Consider the following 26,896-nt stretch of genomic DNA (forward strand, 5'->3'; position numbering starts at 1 on the left):
AATGCTGTTTTAAAACAGTACAATGAAGAAGAGCGGGTTAGAAAAAAGGCTCGTTTCGAGGCGAGTAAAATTAAATCACTGCCAGTATGCAATGTGCTCGGTACTCGTCTAGTTGACATTGCATATCTTGCCGAACAACAGCAATGTGATAGTTGTTCAGAACCGCTTTTGCTGGCGTTCATCGAATCCGAATTGAGACGTGGATTAGTTTCGACTCTCAGTATACGGTGCAACAAGTGTTCAACGGTCAAAAAAGTGAACACGTCAAGAAAAACTCTGGGAGTTGAAGGTTATGCCTTGTACGATGTCAACTGTAAAGCTGCATTAGGTATTTATAATTCTTATTTATAAATGCTTTTATCAACTCATTAAGTCTGGAGAGAATTTTCCGTCCGGAGAGAATCCTTCGTCAGAACAAATTCTCTGTCCGGAGAGGATTCTCCGTCAGCAAATTCTCTGTCCGGAGAGAATTCTTTGTCAGAGCAAATTCTCTGTCTGGAGAGAATTCTTTGTCAAAGCAAATTCTCTGTCTGGAGAGGATTCTCCGTCAGAGCAAATTCTCTGTCCAGAAAGAATTCTACGTCGAAGGGAACTCTTTGTTTTTGTTCATTTTTTTAGATATATGTGTTATATGATAATTACGAAGTTGTTTTGGTTTTGCAACTAGAGTATTCTTGAATATTGCATGGATCTTTCCCTTTAGGTTCAATTGACACTGGCATAGGCCATGAACAAATGAAGAAATTTTTTGCCGATATGGATATTCCTCCGCCAACACACAATATCCTGAAACGAGCTGAAAAACGAGTTGGAAAATCGTTCGTCACCACAGCCGAAGCTTCATTCAAGGAAGCCATCCAATTAGAAAAGGAACTCACTGTTGCTGCATTGAATGAAAGCATGTATGTATTTTTATAAAAGTTCCATTTATATCACGATGAATTTCACTAAACTAATATGAGATTTGTCACTAGATCGCCAGGAACTACACAAGCCTCCTCAGCATAATGCGATCAAAATATAATGGTAGTACCCCAAATTTATATTGTCCACATGGTTGTGGATACGGTTATGTGTTTTGAAAAAGCAAAATTAACAACACTTCAACAAATTAACAACTTTTTGGCATGCGATTATGTCACTTAATTAACAAAAGCGACTTTATGTTTTACTAAGCTACATATGTCACATTTTTGTTTTCTTTGCATTGATAGTGCAGCAAGCTATAATCTTTGTGCACTGGAATTTAATACCTGGTTTTATATTTGGTTTGCAAGATTTTTTTGTGTTTTAATTTGACCTGCTGCTGCTTTCTTTCTTTCAGTGTATATACATGTATGTGCTTGCCAATCGCAAAACAAAATTTTCGTGGTCAAAATTGATGATAGATTCTCATTCTATTTTATTTGTGTTTCGTAGATCGTCTTCACGTAGGCGTCCATATGTTCCGAATAATGGCGAAGAAGGGATCATTTACATCACTGTCTCGTTCGATTACGGGTGGCAAAAACGTGGATTCGACAGTAAAAGTGGCCAAGGTTCTATGATCGGTGTCTTGTCGAAGAAGTTACTCGGAATGGATTCATTTAGTATGAGTTGTCGATTGTGTAATCTTGGACATGAACCTACAGACCACGACTGTGGCAAGAACTATACAGGCAGTTCGAAAAATATGGAGAGCACAATGGGTGTTCGACTAATGGTAGATAATCCATTGTTACATGAAGCTGGAGTACGTGTGGGTACTCTGATCGGAGATGACGACGCTTGCACCTTCGCTGCGGTACAGCGGCTATCTACACATACAGTTGTCAAATTGTCTGATTCGAATCACGTGAGGAAAAAATTTTCTACGTCTTTGTACAAGCTTGTTCCAGTCTACAGTGAGCTTGGTCGATCGTCGGTAATTCCGTACCTGAGGAAGTGCTTTAACTATGCACTCGATCAAAATAAAGAAAACGCTTCGGCAACGACAGGAGCGCTCCTGAACATAGCAGATCATGCTTTCGGATCCCATGATAATTGCGACATCTGGTGTAAGGCAAAAACAAATCCAAATTACGCTCATAAAAGTCTGCCCAATGGAAAGCCTTTGAAGGACACGAATCTGCGAGCTGCCTTACGTGAGATTCTACAAAACTTTTCATCCCGGATTACAAAAGTTGCCACCGAAGGTTCTTCGCAGCCGAACGAATCAGTCAACCACATGGTTCCTACCCGACAGCCAAAGAGCAGACATTATGCGGCATCGAACTCATGCAAATATCGGACAGCAAGCGCTGCTTGTTGTAAAAATTTAAAATCATCTTATATAACCACCGTGTACATGAACGCAGGGCTGCCTTTAGGGCATATTACAGAAGAGTTTCGCTTGAAAGATGATAAAGCTCATGAAAAACGCACAGACAAACAGAACACGGTGGAGTATAAGCGCCAACGTTGTTCAAGAAAAGAAAAAAAACAACGTGACAATGCCAAGAGAGAGAAGAAAGAAGGGATTTCTTATCAATCTGGCATGGCAATTGATCTTCCGATGGACATCGACGATGGCAACAGTATTCTTTGCGATGATAGCCCATTAATTATCGCAGACACTGAAACAACAAGCTTTGATCCGAACGCCGATATACTTCAAATCGCAGCTAAATGTGGTGACAAAGAATTCACAAGATATATGTTTCCAACGCAACGAATCAATCCGCATGCTTCCGCAGTAAATGGATTCATCATGAAAGAAGGAAGCCTGTTCCAACGTGATATACCTGTAACAACGACGCCTCCGAGAATCGCAGCTAATGAATTTTTAACATTCATTGAGAGTTGTGGACCAAAGGCTATTTTGGTTGGTCATAATTTTGTCAGGTTCGATTTTCCAAAAATAACATCTTGGCTCCAGTAACAAAGCTTACTTAATAATTTTGTTGAGCGTGTTTCCGGTGTTGCTGACACGCTGCCAATTATCCGCCAAAACTCGATTCGAAAACAAGATTTACTCGCGAAGGAGTATTTGACCGACGATAAGTGGAAAAACATAATTAAAGATGCTCATGATGCTTTGGCTGACTGTCGGATCCTGGATGCTCTGCTGCAACATTTCAAGATTCCTCGTTCGCGCCTCTTAACCGCAGTGCAGACGATAAAAACTCTCTTCAATCGTTCAGCAGTTTTGCAGAAAAAAAAAGATAATATTATCAAACTGCAAAGCTTGTCGGGTCATGTATCGAAAGGAATGATTTCGAAAATGGCTGAAGCTAGCATCACAATGGATAATCTGCGAGAGGTCTATAAACGATCTGGCCGAGAAGGTGTAAGACTCTGCCTGGGAAGAAGTGTCCAAACAGAAAAAGGGCCAAAGCCATGCGTAACCTCTTCAGATCGCATAGTTGACGCAGTAACCAATTTTTTGATTGCAGAAAGCTGCACACCTGCTTGTCAGTAATACATAGATCGATTCAATAAAAATGTAAATGATACGTACATTTACATATGTGTGTAATAAAGCCTAAGAGTATTTATCTAATTCTGTATATCTAAGTATTTTACAAGATTTATGTCCCAACTCTGTTCCCGCTACATCAAAAATGAAACTCTGCTTCCATTTGAATGTTGTTACATATATATATTATATGTATATTTTTATATATTCCCAAATGTCACATATATTATATAAGAACCATCTGTTCATTGTTTTGTTCATCCTTGCTTTACGTTTGCTTGTGACAATATTCGTGGAATATTCTCTGCTTACGTGAAATGGTACACTCGACCAAATTCAAATGAGCGCGCGCGACTGCGGCGCCATGTTTTTTCCCCTAGTAAAGTCAGCTGGCGAAAGAGATCCGGTGTATGACAAGGACAGAGGCCGCGGACACGTATTAATTATAAAAAATAAAATAAACCCTGTGGTTTATCGACAAAAATCGTGAATGGATATCTCTTAGAGATATGAACCTTTATATTGTTAAGTTTTTTTTTGGTCCTTTGCCGATTAACTTTTCGGGTACATTGAAATTTGGATAGTTGGCGTGTCATCTGAGCCTCATGCCCTATAAGAGTAATGTTAAATTTTTTACTAATTACACCTAAACTACGTGGTAAATTAATTTTGAATTTTGGAGACATGTAGAGAAAGGTCAACTATTTCGATTAAATTTTAAAAAATAGAGGCTTTGCCGTTAACCTCAATTCGCCCGAACTACCTTAAACAAAATTTTTTTTTAATTGTAAAAAAAATTATTTCATAAAAAAAAATACAGAACAATTCGAAAAAAATTTTACAAATCTTGAAAAAACGTTATATTAAAAAAAAACTAATCTGCATCTATTTTTTAAAGTGTCAAAAGAATCAAATAACAAGTAAAAAATAATATACCGAAAAATCGCCCTTGAAATCATTTTGGAAACCGATGCCTCATTCTTCTTATTTGATTCGAACATCTAAATCAATTGAAAAAAATTCCATCTAATTTACGTGCAACATTAAAATTTATTATATCAATTCGAGGCCAAGTATTTTCTAATGAATTGAAAAAAATTACCATTTGAATTACGTGCAGCACTAAAATTTATGATATCAATCGGTGGACAAGTATTTTATTAGTAACTCCAAATTTTGACATTATTGAATTGTTCTAAGAAGCTTTCAAATCCAAAAGAATCACATGCAAGCTAGTCATTTCTTACTCTATGGTGGCAGAGACTTATAAGAAAATCGATTCTTCTCAGACTTTCAGGATCCTCTGGTATTATTCACAAAATTCGACGTCGATTGGATCGATACAAATTATGTTTAAATATGTGTTAAAAGTACTTGTCCGGCCCATCACTATTCATTCAATAAAGAATCAATCATAAAAAAAAACGAAATGGCACGGCAGAATCTCGTTAAAAGTTTTTTGAAATGCGATTCATTATTAATTTAATGTTCTTAATAATAGTATAGGTTAGTTCTTATTCCAAATGGAACTCGTTCGCTGGAAGAATAAGTGGGAAGTAAAAATTGCCGTCATCGAATGTAAACTGCAGAGTTATTTTGGAAGCTTGAACATATACATTATGTACAATTTTTTTCATTTATCGATGGACAATAATATCCCTTCTATATTGCGGAATAATTTGTTTCCGTTTTTTATTAAATTAGTGCAATTAAGTAAAAATTACTTGAAGATAATTCTCTCAATTCCCTCTGCATGAATACTTGTGATCCATCAGTTCTAGACAAGCCCTGACTTTTATTTGGATAAACAATTTAAACGGAAAGTGATGGGCCGGACAAGTACTTTTAACACATCTTTAAACATAATTTGTATCGATCCAATCGACGTCGAATTTTGTGAATAATACCAGAGGATCCTGAAAGTCTGAGAAGAATCGATTTTCTATAAGTCTCTGCTACCATAGAGTAAGAAATGACTAGCTTGCATGTGATTCTTTTGGATTTGAAAGCTTCTTAGAACAATTCAATAATGTCAAAATTTGGAGTTACTAATAAAATACTTGTCCACCGATTGATATCATAAATTTTAGTGCTGCACGTAATTCAAATGGTAATTTTTTTCAATTCATTAGAAAATACTTGGCCTCGAATTGATATAATAAATTTTAATGTTGCACGTAAATTAGATGGAATTTTTTTCAATTGATTTAGATGTTCGAATCAAATAAGAAGAATGAGGCATCGGTTTCCAAAATGATTTCAAGGGCGATTTTTCGGTATATTATTTTTTACTTGTTATTTGATTCTTTTGACACTTTAAAAAATAGATGCAGATTAGTTTTTTTTTAATATAACGTTTTTTCAAGATTTGTAAAATTTTTTTCGAATTGTTCTGTATTTTTTTTTATGAAATAATTTTTTTTACAATTAAAAAAAAATTTTGTTTAAAGTTTTTTTTATGGGTGGAATTATAAGCAAACGAGGGACCATCAATGTACTTGTCCCAACCTTTTTTTTCCCTATCTATCCGTACAAGATTAAGGCAGATAAAGGGATTAATTCGTTCTATTTCTTTATCCGTTCGTTTGATTGTTCAATTTTATCCATAAATTTCACCATCTATATTGTTTACCAAATCATTATATAACAGGGCCTCTCTTATTTTATTGGTGGATCGGTTTTTTCACAATCGTTCATACAATACTAATTAATTATTCTTTTCATAGTAAATTTGAACAATTATCTCTTCCCGAGCTTCCGATTGAAAACCATGCACGCCAAGTTTGTGTGTAATGTTAACAATGAATGTGTGCCGTACATCGTATAAATATAATGCATGCACTTGTACACGTATTTGCGCTTTTCTTTATAAAAGGTTCTTGTAAAAGGTATTTATAAAAGGTATTGTGTAAAATGTTTTAAATTTATAATCTGACAAGGAAAGGTACTTTAGTGTCCGCCTCCGATTTTGATAATTTTTTTCTATATTATAGTCCATCCAAAAATAAGAGACACGTATTTTTTTTTATCGGCCGAAAGTTATTTTTAAGGGGTGAAATCAACCCTCAAAGTTCGGCATGTTTTGCGTCTGGTAGAGTGTTTCATATAGAAGCACTCAACCGGTCGAAACGAAACCAATTGCAAAATGTTTGGCATGTCAAATAACCCATATGACATGTCCATCTTCTTATGCACCCTTACGGCAAAGGGATGAACCACCCCCGAATGTTCAGAATTTTTTCGTATAACAAAAACTTACAATCCGATTTTAATAAAACAAACGCCATTTTGCAGAGCAAAAAAAAATAAAATCGACGTGTTTTCGGGTTTTCCTCAGATCAAAAAAATTAAGGGGGTAAAACACCCTTAAAATATCAAATTTTGTTTTGAGCACTGGCCCCTTCCAGTTTTAGTATTCTTTTCATAGAATGTAGCTTATCAAAAAATAAGAAACACGTATTTTTTTTTATCGGCCGAAAGTTATTTTTAAGGGGTGAAATCAACCCCCAAAGTTGGGCATGTTTTGCATCTGGTAGAGTGTTTCATATGGAAGCACTCAACCGATCGAAACAAAACCCATTGCAAAATGTTCTGCATGTCAAATAACCTATATGACATGTCCAACTTCTTATGCACCCTTACTGCAAAGGGGTGAACCACCCCCGAATATTCAGAATTTTTTGGTATAATAAAAACTTACAATCCAATTTTAATAAAAGAAATGCCATTTTGCAGAGCAAAAAAAATAAAATGGACGTGTTTTTTGGTTTTCCTCGGATCAAAAAAATTAAGGGGGTAAACCAGTCCTAAAATCTTGAATTTCACTTTGCGCATCGAAATGTTGACATTCAATTCATATGGTTCCTTTATCATTGCGTATCGACTTATATGTTGAATAATATTTATTTCACATATTCATTGGCTGACATCATAATCGTATAGAGAATCGAATACTTTGACATGCTTTACGTGAGAAGTGTTAGTTTTCGTTCTACAGGTTCTACTATGACATCTTTAAACGGTTCTTGAAAATCTAATGTCGTATCTTCCACGATTTCTAACCAATTGAACTCTGCCATAGAAGCATTCAGAATTCTCTCGAAACTTTCTTTCTCGTAGCCATGTATTCTTAAAAAAGCCAGCTCGCTCAGCCTAATGCTTGAGAGATAACCGAAAAAATAAAAAAATCTGTTTTTGTGATGATGTCCGATTAAGCCACCCACTCAAGATGAAGAAGCTAAAACTGACGTATATTACTTATATTACTCCAGAAGTTTAGTTGCTGTTTGATTGTTTATCTGTCACTATCGTGTCCGCTATTGTGAATAACGTATTGTCATGAACATGTCTATCAACCCAATGAACGTAATAAGACTGTTGCTTCTTACATTTGAAGTAATGAACATTCCTGACAGTCCTGTTAACAATAATGAAGTGGAATTGAAAGAAAGTTTCGAGAGAATTCTGAAGGCTTCTATGGCAGAGTTCAATCGGTTAGAAATCGTGGAAGATACGACATTAGATTTTCAAGAACCGTTTAAAGATGTCATAGTAGAACCTGTAGAACGAAAACTAACACTTCTCACGTAAAGCATGTCAAAGTATTCGATTCTCTATACGATTATGATGTCAGCCAATGAATATGTGAAATAAATATTATTCAACATATAAGTCGATACGCAATGATAAAGGAACCATATGAATTGAATGTCAACATTTCGATGCGCAAAGTGAAATTCAAGATTTTAGGACTGGTTTACCCCCTTAATTTTTTTGATCCGAGGAAAACCAAAAAACACGTCCATTTTATTTTTTTTGCTCTGCAAAATGGCATTTCTTTTATTAAAATCGGATTGTAAGTTTTTATTATACGAAAAAATTCTGAATATTCGGGGGTGGTTCACCCATTTGCAGTAAGGGTGCATAAGAAGTTGGACATGTCATATAGGTTATTTGACATGCAGAACATTTTGCAATGGGTTTTGTTTCGATCGGTTGAGTGCTTCCATATGAAACGCTCTACCAGATGCCAAACATGCCCAACTTTGGGGGTTGATTTCACCCCTTAAAAATAACTTTCGGCCGATAAAAAAGAATACGTGTTTCTTATTTTTTGATAAGCTACATTCTATGAAAAGAATACTAAAACTGGAAGGGGCCAGTTCTCAAAACAAAATTTGATATTTTAAGGGTGTTTTACCCCCTCAATTTTTTTGATCTGAGGAAAACCCGAAAACACGTCGATTTTATTTTTTTTTGCTCTGCAAAATGGCGTTTGTTTTATTAAAATCGGATTGTAAGTTTTTGTTATACGAAAAAATTCTGAACATTCGGGGGTGGTTCACCCCTTTGCCGTAAGGGTGCATAAGAAGATGGACATGTCATATGGGTTATTTGACATGCCAAACATTTTGCAATTGGTTTCGTTTCGATCGGTTGAGTGCTTCTATATGAAACACTCTACCAGACGCAAAACATGCCGAACTTTGAGGGTTGATTTCACCCCTTAAAAATAACTTTCGGCCGATAAAAAAAAATACGTGTCTCTTATTTTTGGATGGACTATAACATAGAAAAAAATTATCAAAATCAGAGGCGGACACTAAAGTACCTTTCCTTGTGAGTTAGCATAAAAGCAGATGATAATTTCTTAATAATTACAGAATCATTCTAGAAACCTTTGTTACTCTGTGACGCTTGCTGGAAAATTTTCCTGAAGAAGTGAGTGATTGGGGCTAAAAGTGTACACGAATGAATTCCACAGGAACCTTAATTCATTCACTGTACTTGGCTACATTAGAAAATGATCTGATTTTTTTTTCATTTCCAAAATTCTGAATTCCTACAAGAAACGTAATTCATTCAGTTTATATGTTAAAATAGATCTCATATTTTTTCATAATTAATAATTTTTTCATATTTTTTTATTGACAATGCAAAAATAGAAAATCATTTAAAAGTACGGTCGCGACCTTTTAATACTTAGCGTGCCTCTTTTACTTTTTGAAGTTTTAATATTTTTTATATATACCCATATTCCGTGATCAAAAATAGGAAGTGATAATACTTGGCGCACATGTGAATACACAGGAGTTGTAAAGTTTGCAAGTACCCGCTGCGGTTTATTCATCTACTTTTTGATACAGACAGAAAAAAGTACCACAGATTCATTAAATTAATTATGTCAACGCTAAAAGTAATAAAGACGACACACTATTAAAAGCTAACAGAACTCAAAATTGTTTGATGTATATATGCATTGGTTTTCGAAGACAATAATTCTAGACCTATTCAGAAATAAGCAGCTCAAGACTTTTGTAATGAATTTTTCCGTTCATGTATTACAGTCGAAACCAAAAAGTGAAAAGTTTATAGGTATTTGCTGCATACCATTAATAAACCATAAACTTCCCCTAGGAAAAAAAAGGTTGGGACAAGTACATTGATGATCCCCAGTTTGCTGATAATTACATCCATAAAAAAAATTTGAATTTTTTTTTTTCAATTGTAAAAAAATTACTTTATAAAAAAAAATACAGAACAGTTCGAAAAAATTTCACAAATCTAGAAAAAACATTATATTAAAAAAAAACTAATCTGTATCTATTTTTTAAAGTCTCCAAAACATCAAATAACAAGCAAAACATAAAAAACCGAAACATCACGCTTGAAATAATTTTGGAAACCGATGCCTCATTCTTCTTATTTTATTCGAACAGCTAAATGAATTAAAAAAACTTCCATCTAATTTACGTGCAGCATTAAAATTTATGATATCAATCGAAGGACAAGTAATTTATGAGTAACTCCAAATTTCAACATTATGGAATTGTTCTTAGAAGTTTTTAAATCCAAAAAAATCACATGCAAGCGAGCCATTTCTTACTCTATGGTGGCAGAGACTTATAAGAAAATCGATTCTGTTCAGGCTTTCAGGAGCTTCTGATATTATTCACAATATTCGACGTCGATTGGACCGATACAAATTATGTTTGGACTTACACTGGACAATATTCCGCGCACTCTCGTTTAATTGAAAGATTATCTCAGTTGACACTTATTTTTCCAATCGAACGAAATAATGAAATCTTAAAAAGTTTCGTTGACATATGCATCGCGCATTTTTTAATATTTTTTATTTTCACACACAGATCACAGTCTACATTTACGCGGCCGCTTTTATACCGGTTTAGTATACCGCAAGTTTTAACAGAATAAATATTAATATGTACTTCGTTAGATGACGCGAAAATTATCAAGAGACTCGGTAGAGTCTCGGGACAAGAACATTGACAGCCCTGTCGTCTGCTGGCCCGAGGCTCTCGCCGAGACTATACTTTCTCTGAATAAAACGATTCGCGGTGGTGGGGGTAAAATTGGCATGTCATTTTGTTCAATTACGAAACTCCTGAGTCATTTGAGTCTTTGGAAATTGAACTGGAGATTAATTAATAAATTCTCTTTCGATTCCACCCACAATCAGCATGATCGGTGGCGTAATTGCTGAGAAAAAACTTTGCACAGGCTCAAGATTATGCAAAAGTTACCAACACATTCTAGAATTTATGCGTCTTTATTTACAACACAATCAAAGGCACTTTGATGCTCTCGAGTTTCTGATTGGTTGGATCTGACGACATCCATTTTTCAACGTTGTGATTGGTTGTTGAAATTAGTTGTTGATGATTGGAAATCTGACGTCAACTTCAGAACGTAGCACACGGCGCAGCACAGCTGGTAACAGCAGTCATAAATTCGATCGATATACATATAATATGTACAAACCATGTGTCAGTTTTTGATCGTATGAACAGAGTTTCGACATTACGAAGTGCGTGCGGGATCAATAAAAAAATAATTTTCGTCATCTAAAGAAGTGCGTATTACTATTTATTTTGTTATTTGTGATATATTAAACCGGTATCAAAGCGGCCGCGTAAATGTAGTCTGTGATGTGTGTGTGAAAAAGAATATAAAAAATGCGCGATGCATATATGTCAACGAAACTTTTCAAGATTTCATTATTTCGTTCGATTGGAAATAAGTGTTAACTGAAATAATCCTTCAATTAAACCAGAGTACGAGAAATATTGTCCAGTGCGAATATATTGTCAGTGGCGTGGTTATATATCATGTGTACATAGGTTATATATACGAATAAATAGAACAAAAATACACGCAACTGTTAGAATGATATTAGAAACTTTAATTGAATAAATATTTTCTAATTTATTTCTTGTGTCGTCATTATTTTTAAACATCGCCATATTTTGCTTGATATTCAGTTTGGCTCTGCCCTCTCCGATCCTTGTTTTCACCCCATCAGTTTGCAGCGGATCGATTCATATTATCGTTCCCTAATATGTGTCCTATGATTTTCTACTCCTTCATGATGATTGTGGTAACATGACTAATCGAGAGGTTTCTAACCATGATCCTGAATTACACATTTTGTAAATCAGATTTTCAAAAAAACATCTGGTCTTGGTATAGTGTGTAGTTATTCTTTTCCCATTAGGTCTGACGAGTGATAAATTTGGAAACTTTTCCAGAAAGCCTTTGGATGCTTTTTTTGCTGATGATATGAAAAGTCGTATCTTAGGAATGCGGTATGCAAACACAAATTTTGATAACAAAACTTATAGAATGACATGTATGTTGAGTATTTCCACTTTGCAAACTACAAATATGGAATTATTATAAAAAAAATTCATTCCGATAAGTCTACTGTTGCTCAATTTTGGATGCGATCAAATATGATGCCTACCAACATCCCCAGAAACTTACAGAATTGCTGAATGCAATGTGCGCTATGTCATTTTAATGTAACATCATGACTTTTGACAACTTTTCATTATAATGCTGTAGATTCGGATCATTAAAATACTGCAAAAATCTGCAAACTATACAATTTAAATACTGTGCCATTCATTTTACATTTTGACTCTAACTGTAACATCTATATGAAGTAAAAAATTGATTATAAAAGTCTTCAGTTGCTCATTTATGGATAGATTTGAAATTGCTGTCTTCAAAGCTCATTGCGCAGATACATTGAACCGCAGCAGATACCTGCGAACTCTGAAATTTCTGTGGATAAATATATATGCGACGAATCACCCCTTATCTTTGATTATGGTAATATGTAAGGTAAATGCAAGTTTTTAAGTGTTCCTTTTCAAATAGTATTGAAGTTTGTATGACTGATATACAGCAAATACTTCCAAACTTTGATATTTCTGTGTTGCAGCATGTGTGCCAATCATTCAAATCATTTACTCCAACATGTAATCTAGAAAATTCATCACAAAGTCTTCCGCTTTTCTAAATACTTCAATTTTCCTTTTTCTACTCCATTGTGAGTTTTCGAATTTCTAAATTCATTTCTGAATTGTCCTGAAATGGTTTTCCTCCAAAACCAATGCAGGTACCTTAAACGTCTTTGAATTCTGTTGCTCTGCTGAATTAAGTTCGCTTAGTTTTTTTTGCTGCTTTGAGTTCTGGCATAATAAATGTTAGAAGTTTTCGGGTACTTTTTTTCAGCAACTATCAAACTGTGGATAATTGGACCTCAGCGGCCACTTGCAAACTTTGGAAATATATTTCATTGAGGGCACGTTTTGGATGAAATGAAATCTCTAGATTCAGAATGCAAAAGCGACATTTAAAGTGGGCAAATCTGTTGGATTTTTCGTGTTATGAATTTGATCTATCTTTCATTTGAATTTTGAAGAAAAGGGATAAATAAAATCTGTTCTATTAAGGAAATCTTTACATCAGTTCTTTCTTGGTATGAAGACTTGGAAAAAATCGCCAAAGGCCAAGGACTGACAGGTGACGAAATATTTCCAGTATAATTTTGACGAAAAATAGATCTTTTGCCGCGGAAACCAACGTTATAAGCCGAAAATCATATTACAGCCCACGAGACGCATTTCTTCACTGTCTTGGGTTCCTATTACACAAAACATATTAGAAAATAAGGGGGAAAATCACCAACGTGGAAGAACAAACCAGTGCCGAAATATTTCCAGTACAATTTTGACGAAAAATAGGTCCTTTTTCGTGGAAACCAACGTTATATGCTGAAAATCATATCTCGGCCCCCCAACCCGCTTTCTACCATTCTCTTGGGTTCCCAGTAAGCATAGCATATTAGAGTAGAAGAAGAAAAAAATAGCCCAACTCCATGGACAGACCTGTGACGGAATATTTTCTGTACAATGTTGACGAGAAATTTGTTGTTTTTCGTGGAAACCAACGTTATAAGCCGAAAATCATATCTCGGCCCGCAACACACTTTTCTCCATGCTCTTGGGTTCCGAATAGACGAAACATATTAGAGTATAAGGGAAAAAATCGCCAAAGTCCAAAGACAGACCTGTGACGAAATATTTCCAGTACAATTTTAACGAAAAATAGATCTTATTTCGTGGAAACCAACATTATAAGCCGAAAATCATATTATGGCCCACAACACGCATTTCTTCATGCTTTTGGATTCCCAATAGACAAAACATATTAGAAGACAAGGAGAAAAATCACCAAAGTTCAAGACCAAACCAGTGTCGAAATATTTTCAGTACAATTTTGAAGAAAAATTGGTCTTTTACGTGGAAACCAACAATATAAACCGAAATTCATTTCTCGGGCCTCATCCCGGATTCCTCCATGCTGTTGAGTTCCTAATAGGCATAACATATTAGAGTATAAGGAAAAAAATCGCCAAAGTTCAAGGGCAGACTTGTGACGGAATATTTTCACTACAATTTTTACGAAAAATTGGTCTTTTATGGTGGAAACCAACTTTATAAGCCGAACATCATACCTAGGGAAAATAAGATTGGGAAAAGTACATTGATGGTCCCTTATTTGCTGATAATTACATGAAAAAGATTATCCCATAAAAAATGTTCGTATGAGAATGGAATCTATAAAAATGTACTAAACAAATAATTCATAGAAATTTATACTAAAATCCTATAACCATCATAACATAAAGGAGGAACTTTTGAGAAAAAAGGCGTGATATCAAACCATAAACTTCCCCTAGGGAAAAAAAGGTTGGGACAAGTACATTGATGGTCTCTTGTTTCTGGATGGCATAGAAAAAAGATTTAGAACCAGGAAAAAAATTCTATAAAAATAATAAACGAAAAATTCAAAAGTTCAAAAAAATTCAACAAAAATAAAAAACAATCGAAAAAATTCTGTAAAGAAAAATAATAAAATTTCAAAAAAATTCATAAATATTGAAGACATTGAAAAATGTACTATCCAAGTTACATGTAGTATAAAAATGTATGATATCAATTGGAGGCCAAGTTTTTATTGATAATTTGGAATATTTATCCAACAAATTGAAAACTTTCATGAAATTCATGATAATTATTTTCACGAAAAAAGTTAATGAAAAAAAAGTCATAACGAAAGTTACGTGCAGTACTAAAATGTATTATATCAATTCGAGGTCAAGTATTTATTAGTTATTCGAAATATAATCTCCGGCGACAAATGAGCGTTGAGAATCCTTATCGAGCTCACAACGTTTTATCAAAATTACTAAAAAATTAATGGAAATAAAATCATTAAAAATTCACATGAAAGTCATTCGTTACTTCAACAAGGTACAGACTTTACAGAATCGATTCCCCTCCGACTTTCAGGATCCCCTGGTATTATTCACAACATTCAACTTCGATTGGATCGGTACAAATTATGTTCAAATACGTCTTAAACGTACTTGTCCGGCCCATCACTTTTTATTCAAATTGCTCATTCGAAAACAAATCAGGGCTGTTCTATAATGACAAATATAATAAAATGGATAGAAATAAAAATAATATCTCCAAGTAATTTGAACTTGATTGTTCGCAAGTTCGTATAGCAATATCCACTTCTCATTTTCTTCAGTGAACACATACCATTCGGTAAGAACCAATGAAAATGAGAAATAATCAGGCGCATTACTAGAAATTTTCGAACCTACTCAGCCATGCAATGTTTTTTTTTCTATAGTCACGTACGTGGATTCCTGGAATTTGAAGAAAAATGATTTTGTTGTGAATTATGACTCCATATAATATAAATAGATTAATCAACTTCATCTTTCATTTTCGTTTCATTTAGACAAGAGCGATTCGAAGGAAAATTATTTTCTCGGGAATTACTGTTCCTTAATATTAACACATGCATTAACTTCGTTTTTGATTTATTTTCGAATGAGCAATTTGAATAAAAAGTGATGGGCCGGACAAGTACGTTTAAGACGTATTTGAACATAATTTGTACCGATCCAATCGAAGTTGAATGTTGTGAATAATACCAGGGGATCCTGAAAGTCGGAGGTGAATCGATTCTTTAAAGTGTGTACCTTGTTGAAGTAACGAATGACTTTCATGTGAAATTTTAATGATTTTATTTCCATTAATTTTTTAGTAATTTTGATAAAACGTTGTGAGCCCGACAAGGATTCTCAACGCTCATTTCTCGCCGGAGATTATATTTCGAATAACTGATAAATACTTGACCTCGAATTGATATAATACATTTTAGTACTGCACGTAACTTCCGTTATGACTTTTTTTCATTAACTTTTTTCTTGAAAATAATTATCATGAATTTCAATTAAAGTTTCCGATTTGTTCGATAAATATTCCAAATTATCAATAAAAACTTGGCTTCCAATTGATATCATACATTTTTATACTGCATCTAACTTGGATAGTACATTTTTCAATTTGTCCAATGTTTATGAATTTTTTTGAAAATTTTTTTGAAAATTTTTTATTTTTCTTTACAGAATTTTTTCGATTGTTTTTTATTTTTGTTGAATTTTTTTGAACTTTTCAATTTTTCGTTTATTATTTCTGTAGAATTTTTTTCTTGGTTCTGAATCTTTTTTCTATGTCATCCAGAAACAAGAGACCAATGTACTTGTCCCAACCTTTTTTTCCCTAGGGTTTTTATTTTCCCGCACGCACTTCATAACATCATAACCCCAATTCTCGCACCCTTCATTGGTTGAAACAAAATTTCCCTCACCAGGGATTGGTGATCATGGGGGTCAAGGGGCCTATATTTGTAGAGGTTGGAGTACGCGTATACAGATACGTCAAATCCTGAATGTGTTAGTAACTTTTGCATAATCTTAAGCCCGTGTAAAGTTTTTTCTCAGAAATTACGATACCGATCGTGCTGATTTTGGGCTCATTCGACAGAGAACTTCTCAATTAACTAAAAGTTCAATTTTCAAAGCCGTACATAACTCACGAGCTTCGCAATTAAAGGAAATCACAGGCCAATTTTACCCCCACCACCCCGAATCGTTTTATTCAGAGAAAGTATAGCCTCGGCGAGAGCCTTGAGCCAGCAGACGACAGGGCTGTCAATGTTCAATGTACTTGTCCCGAGACTCTACCGAGTCTCTTGATAGATAGGATATCATAGAAAAATGAAACATATTTTGAGAAGCCCACCTCATAGTTTGAACACATGTTATCAATTCAAATCTATACAATTTTTGCGTTTGAAAAAATGGACTCTTCTCAATGAGCACTCAAGCTAGAAAAAACCAATGTACATTGATATAGAAGAATTTTGAATCTAAATAGTTAGGTTTAATATGGAAAATTAGACAAAAATGTACAAAAAACCACGTTTTTTGATAAAAATAAAATGAATAAATAAAGCTATGTCATTTTTTATGAAATATCATTGCATAGCCCTAAAAAATGAATAAATTTGCCATTCAAACTTTTGCCGTATCTTTTTTAGTTTCGAAGATATCAGCGAAAAACGAAAAACCACCCATTTTTAGGAATTAATTCCACCACTTAAATATGCGAGTAGGCAGCTAATTTTATGCGAGGGTTTATACTTTGATGTGAACTGAAAATTGTAATTTTTTCGACCCAGGTTGTGGGAGTACAGTGAGGTAACCTTTCTTGGAAGTGTTTCAATCTGAACTTTATTATCTCTTTATATTTAGTACTCAATGTTCCAGGGCTTCTAAGCAAATTGTCAATTGATGGAAACGTATCGAATAATATTTTTAAACATTCTAATATTTTGAATCGATTTCACTCAGTTAAGGAAGTTAACGCGAATCTGATGGAAATCGAAAATTCCAACTTTGAGAGTTAAAATTTGGAAATACGCTAGAAATATACACCATGCATCTATTCTCGGAATTATTAGAGGATCTACCGTTTAGTTATCGAGAAATCAATGAACAAAAATCACATTTTTTGAAGGGTTACACGTAGGCTCTTATGACAGATACACTCCCTGTGAGATAATTTGAATTTAATGTAATCTAGAGTCGCGGCAGCGACTCTGAGACAAGTACATTTATGTTATGACGAGTCGCTGCCAGAGAGTCTTCACAGGAGCGATAGCATTTCCAATTGTTTTCGAAAATTTTCAAAATTTGTTTCTTTAATAATTAAATAATTACAGTACTTCAGAGAATACTATAAGTTGACGTATTTTTTATTTTTTTTTTTTGTCTTTCGTTTGCGACCTCTTCGAACTCTGTAGCTCAACGCATTGAAGAGATATTAATTATTTATTTTTTAATAGCATCAAAAAATGGGTCGGATTTTCGCACACATTTTTGATGTTTATTTGTTTTTTATTTAGTGACAAATCTGGTGCCATAATACATTTTATATACCTATATATTGTTTTTCTGGTGCCATAATACAAGTATATACCTATATATTTTCGTGACGTATGACGTATGGTGTGTTGTTTATGCTAATAGATGATGAGGTTATAAAGATCGCGAAAGTGGCAATTCATTGACACTGTTCCAATTTTTTCCGGTTCTGTAGAAAATCGATAAAAACAGGACAATATTTTAGTGAAAGTGGTGAGAAAAAAGGGAAGACGAATAAAAGAGAAATAAAGGCCGAGGAATCCAAGAGTGTTATGTGATGGAAAATAAACCGAAAATTGTCAACAACATACGGATTGATGGTATAAATTCGTCATCCGATGTACTCGTCACTTTTGCATTTATTTGACAACGTTTTGTTCCTTTGAATCAAACGTTTTTCGTACATTACCAAGATTTAGAAGATTCATTTTTTTTATTCATTACTTTTGGAATGGTTTTTTTATAACCTTCAGTAAAGAAATGGTCATTTAGTCAAAATGAACCTTCAGAATTGGCCATTTGAAGCAAGTTTCGAGAGACTAGATCGATAGGATCCTCCCAACTTTGAAGAGCCAAAAACGAGGATTAGAAAGTAGAATATTTTTAGAGACCAATGATAAAAAACCCTTGTTACCGTTGAAAATAACTTGGGAATGGAAAAAGAAAAAACACTTTTTGAGATTAACGAGTAATAATGGCATAAACAGCGGAAGTTTCGACAATCCCATGAGTCAGCTAGTTTAAAATATAGCATATGCATATGAATAGAAGACGGCTGTTGTCACATTTTGCTTGACGATTTTACTACGAAAGTATTTTAACCGCTATCATAATATTCAAAATTTATTAATCTTAACAAATAAGTTACACATAATTTTAATAATTGCGAGATTAAATTTTAATCGTTTCTTTGACCATGAAAAGAGCAAAGCAGTTTAGTTGCTTTTTTGAATCACAAGTAACGCATGATCTTTCTTAAGGTATTCTATTTGTGACAGTTGATTTTTCATGCCGTAGACAGATTGTGGGAAACAAATCTCAGGGAATGCACAGCAAGATAATGTATATAGACTGAACATATTTTATCCAAATCGATCAGCAGTATATGTAGCGTTGTCAGAACTGTAATCGTCTCTAATGCACCCATGTAATTTGTTACAGCCACATCTTAGCCGAAGTCAAACTAGTACTTTGAAGATAAAAAAAATGTTATTGTTACAAATTTGATACATAAAATATCCCAAAATCTGTGGTTTCTTGTGAATATTTCTACATTATTCAAAACTGAAATAGGTAATTTTTCTCAACTTATCAGTGGTATTATTCTAGACATTATTAGAATTCCAATAGTGACAAAATACCTTTGAAAGGTAAGATATATGGTAAAGTTTTAATGTACCTCAAAAAGATTCAACAATCATCAAAATTGAAACTTATTTGTTACTTTTTGCATTTAAATAGAAATTGATCATCATGGTATGATTTTATACAATTATTGAATTCATAGCTCAAGAATATCTGTGTACTAAGAAAAAATGTATTACAAATCTAATAGCTTGTGTCGATAGCCAAGACAATTGCAAGCAGTTGATTGAAGTAATAAGAAAAACCTTAGGATATGTTCACAAATATTTTACCCATCTATTATAGAAGAAATAATAATGAAAAAATCAAAAGAATTTGAGTATACAAGGCACAAAAATGTTTGTGCAAATCATAATTGATGGGATTCCTGGGAGTTCTACTAGAAATAACACCCAAATACTGTTTTCTAAAATTGTGCTGAACAGGTGTTCAAAGCGAGCGCTTATATACGCAGTGGTAAGTGATTAGACTGTAAAATCTTAAAATATGAGATATGAGCTAATGTATAAAGTGAGCAAAGATGAGGTAATAAATAAGAATAACATGGAATTTATAACGATATCGAACATTATGAATTAAATGTTATTTTTCGAATTTCAACAATACTTTCGTCGCTCCCTGTATTTGGATATGAGTGAAGAGTAGAATCTAACCAGTGTTAAAATGAAAGATTTAACTATCGCGCAAAACAGCTACTGAGATCAGTTTCTAAATCGTTCACAGTCAAATGAGCATCTGTAGAAAGGCACATTATCTGTTGAAAATATACTCACACAACCATTCCATATGCCCCCTCGCCCATGTATGCTAAATTCGTGTAGCGCGGACCAACCTCAAACACCTGTCCACGCACCACTTCAGCCCTTGGAATAACACTTGCTGAACTTTCACTGGCCATTTCGACAACTATTTTGTGATTGAAGTTTTCGACCTGTGTCCCGACACAACATGCAATTTCCCCGACACCGACAAACTCACCAGCCAAACCGATTTAATTTATTAGTTATTACAAGCTACACAGTTTACTAGTGTTCTGTTCTGACACGAAATACAACTACACACGGCTGTCGCCGCATGTGCTAGCTTCGAAATCATGCTGATGTGACCTCTGTGAAATTGGCCGACTGGTTTTGGGTTCCTGACTTTTTTAAGGGGTTATAATATCAATAGTTAGAAATTTGAAAAAATAAATTTTTTTTTATTGCATTTTCGGAATGTACCAAAATAACAACGACCCCATTTTTTCGGTCAATCGATCTAATCAGAATAAAGTTATTAGATTTTTAAAAACGTTTGAATTAATCGAACGTGACTACCAAAAGATTATATGAAATGATTAATGTCAAAATTATAAAATCAACGTTTTTCGAGATTGACTTTTCTGGGTGATATGGGTGATTATCAAAAATTTATTGAATGTCTTTCTGTTTTCAATTTCAATTTTTAGAGTTATCATGATCAGACAAACGTTTTATGGCCGTTTTTCTCCGACGCAGTTCAAACTCAGTTCAATTTTTTTTAATATAGTTGCGAGATAGGATGAACCGAGTTTAAACTCGGATTAACGTTGGAGAAAACGGGTATTAATTGACCAAACAAACACACTATTAAACGACTGATGTCCATTTTCTCCAACGTTAATCTGAGTTTAAATTCGGTTCATCCTATCTCGAAACTATATGAAAAAAATTGAACTGAGTTTGAACCGCGTCGGAGAAAACGGCCATAACTGTCAATCGATTGGCGTTGGAGAGAAAAAAAAAATTTTTAAATCGAAATATGAGAGCTCGGTTCAAGTAGCTATACATCTCCGGAAATCTAGTTCTCCCTGCTGAGCTCGACGACTACGTTGTTTACACGGCCCTTTTATTCCGGTTTTGTATATACAGACGGGTATATTTATATATATCGAGAGATATGTATTTTGTATATCTATATTGATATAACTAAACCGGAATAAGAGCGCCGTGTAAACGTAGGTCTCGCTTATTTTCATTTTACAAGTTGTTATTTTCATTTTACAATTTTACATGTGCCGGGAAAATAATAACGATAGAATTGAAAAAAAATCATCGCCCGCCTTAATAACATTTCTTACTGACCCCATACATCACCGTCAAGTATATAATACGAATACGTTTGCAGCATACTTGTATCATTTGCAAACATATGCTACAACCAGTGTTAGATTGTATATTGGTAAGCGATTGTGAAAAAAAAATCAGGAAAGTAAGGTATTGTAGCTTGGAGGTTGGGTTTATTTGGATATAACACGTATAGAAATTACATGCATTTACGATAGTCGGATTATATTATTCACCTACAAAGGATTTCGTGAATAAAATTTATTGGAATAAAAAAAATTAAACTAAAGACAATAAGAAGATGGATGAAGAAGACGTCGATACTAGGAGCTGTCTAAAAGAATGGCAAGACTTAAGCAAAGAATATAAGGAACTGGAGGTAAAGCCCAAATTAGATTAAAGGAATTCCTTTGATCTTACTTGAAATTACTTGAGAAAGCATGAACAAATTGCAAAAATGAATAAATCTTATGAAATAATAAGATCTATGGAATATATCTTATGGAAGCCTTATGGAATAATAATATTTACTTCGCAGGCCGAGAATCGTGAATACCTCTTGGCATTGGGACGGATAGAAGAATTGCAGGCTAAATGTATAAAGGGAATAGCCCATCAAAGATATCGGATGGATGTTATATCAGATAGTCTTAAGTGGTCAGTCTTCTGTTAGTCGATTCTCACTCATTATCTTCGTTGTATCCAAAAAATTTTCATGATTCGTTTTCTCCTCAGTATTCCAGCGTTACAGATTAAAGAATCCATAATGGAGGAAATAGTTAGACGAAAACAACAATTGCATGAGATAGAACAAACTCTGCCAAAGCCTAATGGCACATATCTTTCTATTATATTGGGAAGTGTCAATGTGTCGATTCTGAACAAATGCGACAAGTAGGTATTGTACCTATTGTTTTGCAACAAAAGAATTTGTAAGTCTGATCAACAGATTTCATTTTCTCTATCATATTTTCAAAGGTTCAAGTACAAGGATGAGTATGAAAAATTTAAGCTGGTTCTGTCCGTCATTGGTTTTTTTCTGTCAGTTGTAAACCTATTCACTGATCTAAGGTGAGTAAATATTTGAATAAATCTAATGAAAATAGTAATAACAAAATATTCATTTGATTTCAGAACCCTTGAATTAAGTTTCATGTTCCTCTTGGTATGGTATTATTGTACATTGACAATAAGAGAGAGTATACTCAAAGTGAATGGATCTCGGATAAAGGGGTGGTGGAGATTTCATCACTTTTTATCCACAGCTGTATCCGGTGTTCTGCTGGTTTGGCCAAATACCGGTCCATGGTATGCATTTAGAGGCCAGTTTATGTGGTTTAATGTCTACATAAGTGAGTACTACAGAATAGAGAGGAGTGATGAAAAAACAAATGATTGAAGTTTCTCATGTTTTTATTTCGGACCTTTAAAGGTTTCGTCCAGTATCTACAATTTCGTTATCAACGTGGTGTACTTTATCGTTTAAAAGCACTCGGGGAGCGGCACAATATGGATATAACTATCGAAGGTTTTCACTCGTGGATGTGGCGTGGCCTCTCTTTCCTCTTACCTTTTCTCTTTATAGGATATCTCTTCCAATTGTACAATGCGTACGTACTCGCGAGCCTTGTTTTCCACACCGAAGCTACGTGGCATGTTCCTGTCCTCAGTCTCATGTTCCTCATACTATTCCTCGGAAATATGATTACTACCGCGATGGTTGTACCGCAGAAGCTCAAACAGAAAACGGCGAGCAATCAACAGCGAGAACAACAACAACGATACCGCCTCGACCAAAAAACCGACTAGGTCTTCATCCTCGATCCTACTCGCTATTTTATTTTCTTACTCTTATATTTTGACTTATCATGACGGCCGGCTCGTTGAAAATAAATATGCTTAATTTATACGTTAAATTTATCGTACACACGTGCGCGTACAAATCGTACCATCAGTTACAATACGTGCAACGAATACATACCTGGGAACCGCGGAATCTCTGTGACACTTCACAAGTATTTACACTGGATTCTGTAATAAGTGTTAGATGGAGCAACTATACTCAGTAATTTATTCCGTATAAAATGAATGTTTAATCAGGGCTGGTTGATTTATCAATATAACGACGATGACTATTTTAAAATACTGATCTCGCATTTCATTTGCTATCCCAATAAATTTCACATTTAGCTATTACGTTCAATTTTTCCGATTTTGAACACCAATACTGTCCGCACTTTCATGCTTTTCATTATTTTGTATCCACAGTTTGTTGCATGACATAATATCTACTTAATTTATTTTACATACATTCGGCTATCTAATTTTGGTCACTCGATAGTACTGGTATCTTTAATTAGAATATACAATACAGACACATCTAACAAAACCATTTAAGAGGATGGATCAGTCGGTATATCGCAACTGTGAGTGCGAGAGCGATAGCTGCAAATTTCGATTTCGAAAATTTCAAGTGAGATTAATCGACTGATCCATGCTCTTAAATGCTTCTGGATTTTTTTTTACTGACATACAAAATTCACATGAAATAATATCGAATTCCTTATTTATATTGTTCATACAAATATCAAAAGTTGATTGTTCCGGTTAAATTGCATAAATATACAAAATATATATCTACGGATACATATAAATATGTCTGTACATTACAAAACCGGAATAGAAGCGAGTCAATGACTACGTCTACACGGCGCTTACATTTCGGTTCAGTTATGTCGATATAAATATATCCCCTAGAGAAAAAACGGTTGGGACAAGTACATTGATGTCCCTTGTTTCCTATCACATCACGAACACTCTAAAAAATAAACGTAAGATAGATCTAAAAAAAAACGAAAAACCGAAAAATCGCGCCTGAAAACATTTTGGAAACCGATGCCCCATTCTTCTTATCTTATTCTAATAGCTAAATCAATTGAAAAAAAATCCATCTAAGTTACGTGCAGCATTAAAATTTATGATTTCAATTCGGGGCCAAGTATTTAATGGCAATTCGGAATATTTTTTCCTACGGGTATCATCAAGGAGGTGAGAAAGTTCTTATGAATCAAAAAAGTTACCATTTGAATTACGTGCAGCATTAAAGTTTATGATATCAATCGCAGAACAACTGTTTGATAGTAATACCAAGTTTTAACATTATGGAATTGTTCTAAAAAGCGTTTAAATCCAAAAAAACACATCAAAGGTATAGTAATGTGTTCCTCTATGATGGCAGAGACTTGGAAGAAAATCGATTCTTCTCAGACTTTCAGTATCCCCTGGTATTATTCGCAATATTCGACGTCGATTTTAGATCGGTACACATTATGTTTAAATATGTGTTAAAAGTACTTGTCCGGCCCATCACTATCCATTGAAATAAAAATCGATCATAAAAAACCAAAATTCTACGGCAGAATCCGGTCGAAAATTTATTCAAATGCGATTAATTATCAGTTTAATGTCCTGAATAAAAGTATATGATGGTTCTTATACGCAATAGAATTTGTTCGCTGGAAGAAATGAGAAGGAAAAAATTGCCGTCATTGCAATATAAACTGGGGGGTTATATAAGAAACTTAAACATATTTATTGTGCAAAATATTTTTCATTTATCGATGCACAATAATATCCCTTGTATATTACAGAAGAATTCGTTTGAATTTTTTATTCAATTAATTTTCTTGAAAATAACTTCCTCAATTTCCTCTGTACGCATACTTATGATGCATCAATTCTAGAAGGGCCCTGATTTTTATCTGAATAAACAATTTAAATTAATAGTGATGGGCCGGATAAGTACTTTTAACACGTATTTAAACATAATTTGTACCGATCTGAAATCGACGTCGAATCTTATGAATAATACCAGGGGATCTTGAAAGTCTGAGAAGAACAGATTTTCTTCCAAGTCTCTGCCACCATAGAGTAACAGTAACTCTAGTAAGAGTAACAACATAGAGTAACTCTACCTTTGATGTATTTTTTTCTTTATTTTAACGCTTCTCAGAACAATTTCATAATGTGAAAACTCGGAATTACTAATAAAACGCTTGTCCTCCGATTGATATCATAAATTTTAGTGCTACACGTAACTTAAATGGTAACTTTTTTGATTCATAAGAACTTTCTCAACTCCTTGATGATACCCGTAGGAATGAATATTCTGAATTATCATTAAATACTTGGCCTCGAATTGATATCATAAGTTTTAATGCAAAATTTTGATAATTTTGATTTTTCTTCTTTATTATTTCTTACGTTTTGCAGAAAAAAATTACAGATTTGTATTTTTTTTTAATGTAATGTTTTTTAATGATTTGTGAAATTTTTTTCGAATTTTTTATGACCGAACGCGAAAACGAGCGGGCTGAGAGAAAAATAACGAATAACAAATATTAAAGTTACTATAATCAGATAAACAAATAAATAATTGAGTAGAAAGGAGAAGAAATAAAAATAGTAAATGTTCGGAATAGCTATTAAAGCGCTAGGCGCACCTATTACGGTTGCAAATATGCAATATGGGATTTCTGGAAGATTTATATAGGTCAAGACACGTAAACAGAATAAGGTGAGTAAATACGTTAGCTTGTTTATTGAAGAATCAGAATTGGAAATTTAGATTACATTCGAATAAGATCGCAGTCTACTTTCTCTTGTTTACAATCATAAGAATTACGTGAAATAAAAGATGATACAGTTTTGGACTTACGGGTCGATGTTCAACGCGCAATCTGAGCCGTTCTGTCGCAAAGCGTCCTGGTCTCCTCGAAGAGAGTGCATTCGGCACACCTACGTACACAAATCGCGTAGTACACGATAAATTTGAGCATATAATATATTGAAATAATGTTTGACTTCTGGATTTTTATTATTAGTACTTTGAAGGTTTGGATATGTAAATAATCGATTAAAGAGTTCTTATTTGCCTTCTAGAAGTAAAGAAACGCTGCACCTCAGTGCCTCACTAGCCCTCCAACAGTGATGCTTGATCGCGAAGATTCGAAGACGTGTAACTATTAACTATCTTGTAAGAACCTGGAACAAGACTCGGACTTGAGGTAATTAATGATACAATTTTTGAGAAGGGAAAAGTATGATTTCCGAAAAGTTTAAATTATAATTCAAGTTTTTTTCTCGATATTTTGATTACAATCAGTTTTCTTATAATTTCGACTGTCAAATTTCAATAAACATATTTCGATAACTTACAATCTATGAACTTCGCGGAGCTAGAAAGAACGAATTTCTCTCGGCACTTCTGAATTCATGACAACGTGAAAACGATAGATGTTCTACCGAGCAAAACGTATGAAGCAATTCCGTCAAACACGAACGTTACCC

General features: G+C 33.9%; 2 protein-coding genes across 6 annotated transcripts in view; one reads left to right on the top strand and one right to left on the bottom strand.

The window, feature by feature from the left end:
* Positions 1-20,536, bottom strand: part of rl (Mitogen-activated protein kinase rl) — a 232,849-nt gene extending 212,313 nt beyond the window's left edge. For 4 of the 5 annotated variants that reach the window (XR_006260526.1, XR_006260527.1, XM_043415802.1 and 1 more), the window contains exon 1: positions 20,237-20,532. Coding sequence is in view for 3 of the 5 variants with exons in the window: in XM_043415802.1 (XP_043271737.1) it covers positions 20,237-20,361 (125 nt within the window). In the remaining 2 variants the exon portion in view is untranslated. Of the gene's footprint in view, positions 1-20,236 lie in introns of all 5 variants that reach the window. The other variant, XM_043415804.1, reaches the window with a different exon arrangement.
* A 908-nt stretch (positions 20,537-21,444) lies between these two features.
* Positions 21,445-23,692, top strand: LOC122408776 (transmembrane protein 120 homolog). Its single transcript, XM_043415805.1, has 6 exons — positions 21,445-21,926; positions 22,086-22,204; positions 22,283-22,441; positions 22,526-22,618; positions 22,682-22,899; positions 22,980-23,692. The coding sequence occupies exons 1-6, from the start codon at positions 21,849-21,851 to the stop codon at positions 23,354-23,356; spliced, it is 1,044 nt and encodes a 347-aa protein (XP_043271740.1). The 5' UTR covers positions 21,445-21,848; the 3' UTR covers positions 23,357-23,692.
* Positions 23,693-26,896: the final 3,204 nt, after the last annotated feature.

The sequence above is a fragment of the Venturia canescens genome, chromosome 4 (genome assembly GCF_019457755.1).
Source record: "Venturia canescens isolate UGA chromosome 4, ASM1945775v1, whole genome shotgun sequence".
Taxonomy (NCBI): Eukaryota; Metazoa; Arthropoda; class Insecta; order Hymenoptera; family Ichneumonidae; genus Venturia; species Venturia canescens.